This window comes from Camellia sinensis, chromosome 13, assembly GCF_055761805.1.
Source record: "Camellia sinensis isolate YWXY chromosome 13, ASM5576180v1, whole genome shotgun sequence".
In the NCBI taxonomy this organism is placed as follows: Eukaryota; Viridiplantae; Streptophyta; class Magnoliopsida; order Ericales; family Theaceae; genus Camellia; species Camellia sinensis.
In genome coordinates this window covers 50,318,231-50,326,659 of record NC_138973.1, presented here as the reverse complement: position 1 = coordinate 50,326,659, position 8,429 = coordinate 50,318,231, and the positions used below count along the sequence as shown (strand labels likewise).

Here is an 8,429-nt window from a genome sequence, read left to right as displayed (position 1 = left end):
AAGCATAAGCAATCACTTTCCTATTTTGCATCAACACACACTCCAAACCTTTGTAGAAAGCATCACTGTAAATTTGAAACCCATCAGTACCATTAGGCAAAGTCAAAATTGGTGCAGTTACGAACCTGGTCTTCAACTCCTAGAAAGTAGTCTCTCTTTGATCAGTCCAATCAAATGATGTAGTTTTCTGTGTCAATTGAGTGAGCGGTAAAGCAAGTTTGAAAAAATGTTTTACAAATCTACGATAATAGCCTGCAAGTCCTAGAAAACTTCAAACTTCTGTTACATTTGTCGATCTGGGCCAGTCCACAATAGCTTCAATTTTCTGTGGGTCAACGGAGATACCGTTCTTGTTGGTTACATGTCCCAAGAATGCCACATTGCCAAGCCAAAATTCACATTTGGAGAATTTTGCATATAATTTATTTTCGCTTAGGGTCTGTAAAGCAATTCTTAGATGATTCTCATGTTCTTCCCTGTTTTTAGAATAAATCAATATATCATCGATAAATACAATAATAAACTCATCAAGAAATTGTTTGAACACTCTGTTCATTAAGTTCATGAATGCTGCAGGTGCATTAGTTACCCCAAATGGCATGACTAGGAATTCATAATACCCATATCTAGTTCTGAATGTAGTTTTCTCTACATCTTCTGCCTTGACTTTTAATTGATGATACCCGGATCTAAGGTCAATTTTAGAAAACACTTGGGCTCCTTGAAGTTGATCAAACAGGTCATCTATTCGGGGTAATGGATACGTGTTCTTGACAGTTACTTTATTTAACTCGCGATAATCAATACATAACCTTAAAGACCCGTCTTTCTTTTTGACAAATAACACTAGAGCACCCCAAGGTGAAGTGCTTGGATGAATAAACTTCTTGTCCAACAGTTCTTGGAGTTGAGTTTTTAATTCTTTCAGTTCAGAAGTTGACATTTTATAAGGAGTCGTAGAGATACGTTGTGTTCCAGGTACTACATCAATAGTAAACTCAATTTCTCTACCAATCAAGTCCTCAGGTAGGTCGGTAGGAAATACATCAGGAAATTCACGGACTATGGGTATTGTTTCCACTTTAGTACCATCCGAAGACTCTGCCAACACACAACATAAGTAGCCCCGACAACCCTTTCTTAATAATTTTTTGGCTTTCATAAATGAAATCAAGTATGGTGGAGAAACTATCCCATTTCTAGTAAAAATAGATTCAGGCATACCAAGTGGTCTAAACACAACTGATTTACTTGCACAGTCAGTGGTGGCACAATATTTAGTCAACCAATCTATACCCAGAATACGATCAAAATGATCAATGCTCAGGGGCAACAAGTCAACATACAATGTCATTTCACCAATTACAATATCACATACTGGATAAACATAAGCACATATCACAGAACCCCTATTCGGTGTAGACACAGATAGTAAACAGTTCATAGGTTCTAATGGTCTAGTTAATTTCCAAGAAAAAAACATGCGATACAAATGAATGCGTGGAACCAGAATCAATCAGCATATAAGCATTCTGAGCACATATAAAAATTATACCTGACACCACAGATTTCGATGTTTTGCACATCACCAGGCACAAGAGCAAATACTTGACCCTACTTTAAGGTTTCCTTCCCAGTGTTAGCTTTTGTGTTCATTCTTGATGCCGAGGCAGATCCGACTAAACTTTTTGCGGGGTGATTGGTATTTTGGAGTCTGACAAGACAATCTCTCATTATATGGCCGGTTTTACCACACCTGAAACAGGCACATGATGCTCGATAACAAACCCCCTTGTGTTTCCTACCACATTCTGAGCAAGTCGGTACATATCCACTACTTTGGCTTGAGCTACTGTAAGATCTGTAATTTTGCTTCTTTGAGAATGACCGACCTCTTTTGATATTAGACCCCGATCGTTTGCCCCTCCATTCACTTGTTGGAACAAGAGTTTGTTTCTTTGCAGCCAAAATGGCTTCCGCCATCAATGCTCTATCCAATACTTGTACATACGTAGGTAGGTTGAGGACTCCTCCCCGATCTAGTCTATCTAAATCCAATCCACCCTCAAATTTGCGGGCTTTCTTATAGTCTGTGTCCACCATATGAGGAGCAAATCTGGCAAACTCAGTAAACTTAGCCTCATACTCAACTACGGACATTCTACCTTGTTTGAGTTCTTGAAATTTTGAAACCTTTCAGTCTCGAAAGCACTACAGAAAGTACTTGTCATAGAAGATTATATTGAATTAAGCCCATGTCATGTCTCATTACTATTCCAGACTAGCAACCACCATCTACAGGCTTCATCCTTTAGAGTATAGGTGGCCAAAAGAACCTTTTGAGTCTCAGAGTAGGGAAAGACCTCGAATAATTTTTTCATCTCAAGTAGCCATGTTTCTGCCTTTAACGGCTCAATGCCACCTAGGAAAGTGGGTGGCATCATTTTCATGAACTTCTAAGTCAAGTTGATAATGTCATTATTGTCCGGTTCAACTTGTATCGACGGAGGCGAAGGAGGTAAAGGTTGTTGCCTTTGTTGCTATATTATTGCCTCGGTCAGAGCTGCAAGCATTTGTTCTATTCGGTTCATTCGGGCTTCGGATGATTCAATTGTTCCATCACTTCTTGTATTTTCCATTTGCTATAGGTAAACAGAACATTATAAACATAGGCAGATAGTCCTTTTACAATATTCAGATCATTTGTTTCCATATCTTGTGGTTATAATCAGATTTAGTTTTCACTTTCAATAAACACACACTTACACATGCGGATGGAATGACCCTACTTCTTACTAGGACATCCTAAGCTCATATGGACTCATGTGTGCTGTAGTACACATGCTCTGATATCACTCTTTACACACATAGATTTAAGATATAAGGCCACCACCATTGGAAAGTAGACTTCTGGGGCTTCAATTTAGACTCAAGAACCACCTAAAATCGAGTCTAGATGAGGGAGATATCCCCGTTTGAAGTCAGGCTTGGAAGCTGATTTTTGTGTGCGACCAGCCACTAATTGTATACTGTCGGCCAGTTGTGAAAAATTAGGCCATTTTGAGTGGATTGGCCAGCCAAGTGTCCCCACAAGTGTACAATCGGCCAGAAAAAGTGTACGGCCGTCCATTAATAGTGTGCGGCTGGCCACTTGTGTCAAAAATAGATTTTTGTAGATATTTGTTACCAGCTGTTCCCATAGGTGCATGCATTGCACCAGCTGTCTATATATAGAAATTTCCAACCTGAGAGGCTGTGTTTCTATATATAGATAACCTTCCCTCTTAGTTTTAAGGTTAGAAAAAATTCCAAAAACTTCAATACTTGCATAGCACTCTCTCTCTCTCTCTCTCTATCGTGCAACCTACACACTCTCTCTCTACACTTCCTTCTCCCAAAAATGAACCTTCGCCTATCTCCATATGAGCCTAACTTGTGCATTGAAGGTACTGATGGAGAAAGGGTTATCTCAAACCGCTCAATCGTCGACCTTTCCCTAATCCTCTCCCACCTAAACATGACTTTACCCAATATTGCACATTTCATCAGCAATACGGTCACCATACTAATCATTGTTGTTGCTTTCACCTTCGCCATGAAATTCAAGACTTGATTAACAATAAGGTCATCGCCCCACCTGAAACTCCCAAAGCTGTCAATAACCCTCTCCCTGACCGCAATAAATTGCCACTACATAACATGAAACCCACCCACAGCTTGCCAACAACCAAACATTACCCTAGCTAACACATCATACCCGCCAATGAGCCTAAACCCATTGTGTTCGTTCTTGAATCTTCTAATTCTGACCTTGGCAAAAGGAACAAAACCTTTGAAAAGATGAAAAGTTTACTCGATCTTGGTGAGTTCAAGCTTGATGAAATAGTGGGCTCTCTACAGATGCCAGCATTGGTGGTTGGAATAATGAACCTCAGTCTCAGCTAGGGAAATTGTCGAAAGCACTTGGAAAGGACCTTCTAAACTAGGGGCATGGTGTGAAAAAACAATTGTTTCGATTAAGAAGATGTGTGGAGACAACGTGATTATGAGGTTTAATCTGTGAGACCCGATTTGAAAGTCGGAAATCGATCCTTCTAGGTGTAGATGTTAGTATTGCTGAATTGAAGACATGTCTAGACTTTCTCGTGGGCTACTTGAAGTTGTTTTTGAAATTCTACAGATGGACTTAGAGAAGGGAAAACCCCTTTTGTCTCAAAAATGCTTATTTTGTTTTGAGTTGTGTCCTGTAAATAGTTGTGTTGTGGGTTTTATTTTCTTTGTCTTTTCATGCGTTGTTGCTTCAGTTGAGTCTTTTCCTTTGAGTCGCTCTCGTGTATCCTCAGGCCGTCATCTTTATGAAATAGTGAAAGTCAAGTTTTTGATCATTTTGTTGTGCCTACAAGAATGCATGTGTAACATTTTACAAATGGAAAAACTTCGAAATTGATTTTTGAATGAGATTTTGTTAATAAGCTCCAATGTTGAGAAGGATCCCCAAATGGTTTGAGTGAATTCTAACTTATTGGCACAAACTCCTTCATGATCTCAAAAATTTAAGATGCTTCTTCAGCTGTTTCTTCCACAAAACTGGCGAAGATATGTTCAGAATTATGCATGGTATTCTACATTGTCCTCAGGATTCTCTTCACCGTTAGGCGATCATGTTGGCAAGCACAAGGCAACTTTTAGACTTGCAAGTATAAGGTGGCTTTCAAACCTCACAATCATAGAATTTCTCCTCCTGATGTTTTCATTACTTCAAAAAAGAAATAGATAAAAGAAACCGAAAAGAAATGAATCAAAAAAAGAAAAAAGAAAAAGGAAAAAAAGAAAAGGAAAAAGGGGGGAAAAAAAAAGAAAAAAAGTGATAAAAGATACCAAAAAGAGAAAGAAGAAAAAAAGAAAAAAGAAAAGGGAAAAGAAGTCAACCATCAAGCCATGGGCATCCATTGAGATGAAATCCAATCAACTATAAGGAAAGGAACTTTTGTCTAAATTCAGGAAAGCCAATGTGAGGAAGTACCACATTGTAAGAAGAACCAACTCTGAAAATGGCGCAAAAGAAAGGACAAAGACATGCATGAGAAAATAGAGAACCAAACTCAAATCAAGATGAAGCCAATTCCAGTATTAGGGCAAGAATGATTATTGATCAAATTCACCACAAGTGTTGTAACATTATACTTGAGAGGATCACTAGGCCAAAAACTCGAAATGGTGACCTAAGCAAAAGTTAGAGCATAAAAAATGAGAAATCAATAATTAGAGCTCGCAAGGTTGAAAACCCCGAAAGTGCGACTTTGGCAAAAGTTAGAGCGCAAAAGGAGAATGTCAATACTTGAGTGAACCTCAGTCATGAACTACGTTGACTTGATTCCCATTCTTGGGATACATAGGCAACTTCATCCTGAGGTTCGGTCTCAACCATATACATCTCATCCATCTCGACCCAATCATCTTGCCCAATTCACATCATTAGCTTCACATCAATCCATGAGCTACACTGACTGTTGTGCATATCATATACTTGCATTAGGTCAGAAGGAACTAGCTTCAATCAACAAGTTGAGCAATTTTCAACACTTGAACTTATCAGTAGAATCTCTAACTTGAGCAAAAAAGGAATCGAAATTAAGTTCTAAAAAGAGCATAAGTAATACTAGGGGCACTATGAATGATTAGTCACCTTGAGTATTTTTTCTGCTTTTGAGTCAGTTGTGAGTTCTGTCATATCATACCAATATTTGTTTCAGTCTACGCTCTTCATCGAGTCACCATAGTGTGTCTGTCGCTCAAAAGCGCTTTTCATTGAGTCACCCTAACGTGTCTATCGCTCATGTTCAACAGAGTGACATGGTCAAATTCCATACACGAATGTTTGCTCCAAACTCGAAAACAAGTACATCTGTGGAATTCATAAACAAATTGAGAGTGCCCATACAAGAGGCATCGCATTCATGATCATTGCAAAGTGTATGTGAGAAATCTGTCACTACTTTGGATGAGACTAAAGTAAGTTCTCAACATGTTGTAGCAAAAGAGAAGCATAAGTTTGATTGGTTGGCAACTATTCTAGGATGTGAAGATCCCTATCACACATGCCTGCATAATGTTAAAAAAGGTGACCAGTGACTGGACACTAGGGACAATTTTCAATACATCTGATCAGGCCATCCATCGAACAAGGGGCATGAACCCAACCGGTGGCCAGTGACTGGACACTAGGAGCAATTTTTAGTGCATCTGATCGAGTCATCAATTGAACAAGGGGCATGAACCCAACCTTTCTCTCCATCTGATCAGAGCCATTTGTTGAGCACTTTTCCCTAGATTAGGGTAGTTTACCTCCATGATGATTCTAATATGATTCAAATTTCGAAAGTTGTCTCCAACCATTTTTAAAACTTTCTTGGGATTGCCATTTTCCCTCTGCTTAATACCTGTGCTTTGGATTATGCATGCATGCTCATACACCCTGGTTGATTTGAATTGCCTAGTTGGTTACTTTTACCATTGACTTTGTTCTGTGCATGGAGTTACCTTTTGCAGTGTTTTTCAATTACATTTCAATAAATTATGGCAAGTTGCCCTACATTTCATAAGGTACATGATGCGCTACTTTACATACTGTTCATTACCCTTTGTATGGCACTGTTTTGTGCACCCTGCATCGCATTGTCCTGTGCACTTTGTCTCGCACTATCTTGTGTATTCTACCCTGTCTCGCACTATTTTGCGCACCTTGTGTCGCACTGTTTTGTGCACCTTACATCACACTATCTTGTGCATTTCACCTTGCATCGCACTGTCTTGTGCACCCATATAGCACTATTTTGTGCATTCACCTTGTATCGCACTGTCTTGTGCACCCATGTAGCACTGTTTTTTGTATTCATTCACCTCGCACTGTTTCGTGCAACTCACCTGCACTGTCTTGTTCACTCACTGGGTCTAGAAGACCTTAAATCCTCCAAAGGTGAAATTCCTCTGGTGTTTGTCGTGCCCGAACAACTTCTATCGGTCTGGTATAGCCACCTGACTGTGTTTGTAGTGAGTTCCTAGGAGATCAACTGAGGCGGTTGAAACTAGAGTTCGAATGGTCGAGGCCTAGAACGTAAAGGTTTAGAATTTTCGAGACTAAAGTCTGGTTTAAATACCCAGGGGTGTATCATCAGCTTGAAATCTGTATGACAATCTCATAAGTTGAGGTAGCTTGTAAGTGCCTCAATTCTGGATACTGAACCAACCTAGTTTGTCACCTTGTTGAAAAATAGAAAAAGTTGCAAATGTAGCCATGGAGAAAAGTAGTACCTATGGTTTAGAAGCGCAAGATGTAGGAAGAAGTCTTAAAACCAAGAAGAAGAGGAAAATCCCCAGCAGCATAAGGTGAGTCATCGCCGATTACCCCTGTAAGGTACTTTCTAAAAGTGCTACTTCCTATTACACTACATCTAGTACTTCTATCACATTGCATATAGAATTTATTATCCATCTATTGTATTATCCATTTTATTGCTTGCATCATTTCTATGTTAAGCTTAGTCTGGCATGGGCCCATACATTTTCCTCATTGAAACATAGTTCTGTCATGTGTATGTACCCATGCTGCGCTGAGGCTAGTATTGAGGGTGTCAACACCTTTTCTGTGTGAGACGTGATTTGTTTTGTGTCTATACCTTTTCTAGGTAAGATGTGGTTCAGCTTGCGTCTATTATTCACTTCATCCATTGTATCCATTGCATTGTACTTTGTCTTGTTGCATTCAGCATTTAGGATCATCATCTTTTCCCAGTAGATCATTCCTCACTTATATCATACCACCCAATTACTTGTATTCTTTCTGCAAAAAACATAGTTTTGTATGTGCCCGCACCCATTTCACGTTGAAACACGGTTCTGTTATGTGTAAACATCCATGTTGTGCTGAGGCCAGTATTGAGGATATAGGTGCATAGCCTATGTTAGGCGTGGTTTGGATTGTGCCCACTTATTTTCTATATAAAACGTAGTTTGATTTGCATCTCCATTCCATTATGGTATTTGTGTGGCAAGCACTGCTTGTGGTTTGATTATATTATTGCATTGCATTGTATATCATTTTAGATCCTGCCCTTGAACTATGCTAGTTTGATTCCTTGCAATGGGATACGTAGGCAACCCTCGGATTCAACCAACTGCATCTGCATCTTGTTTGTTTGCCCAAGTCTTACGGCCTTGTCAAAATAGGTCGTTTTCGGGCTTTGATATTCACTCACGTCATTTGATGACTCTGAGCTCTGTCAAAGAGGGGCAACTGTAGACACCCAATTTTTGATCGCTCTTAAGACTTGGGCGCCTTAGGATAATCACTCGATGATGAAACTTATGATGTACAAACGTTCAATTTCTTCAACAAGAAGAGCTTCTAAATCCCAACCTTACACCCCATT

At 39.4% G+C, this 8,429-nt stretch overlaps 1 protein-coding gene across 1 annotated transcript; it reads right to left on the bottom strand.

The window, feature by feature from the left end:
- Nucleotides 1–271: 271 nt before the first annotated feature.
- Nucleotides 272–2,160, bottom strand: LOC145805377 (uncharacterized). Its single transcript, XM_082900499.1, has 3 exons — nt 1,935–2,160; nt 885–1,101; nt 272–476 (listed from the first exon to the last, which is right to left on the bottom strand). The coding sequence occupies exons 1-3, from the start codon at nt 2,158–2,160 to the stop codon at nt 272–274; spliced, it is 648 nt and encodes a 215-aa protein (XP_082756625.1).
- Between the last annotated feature and the right edge of the window lie 6,269 nt (nt 2,161–8,429).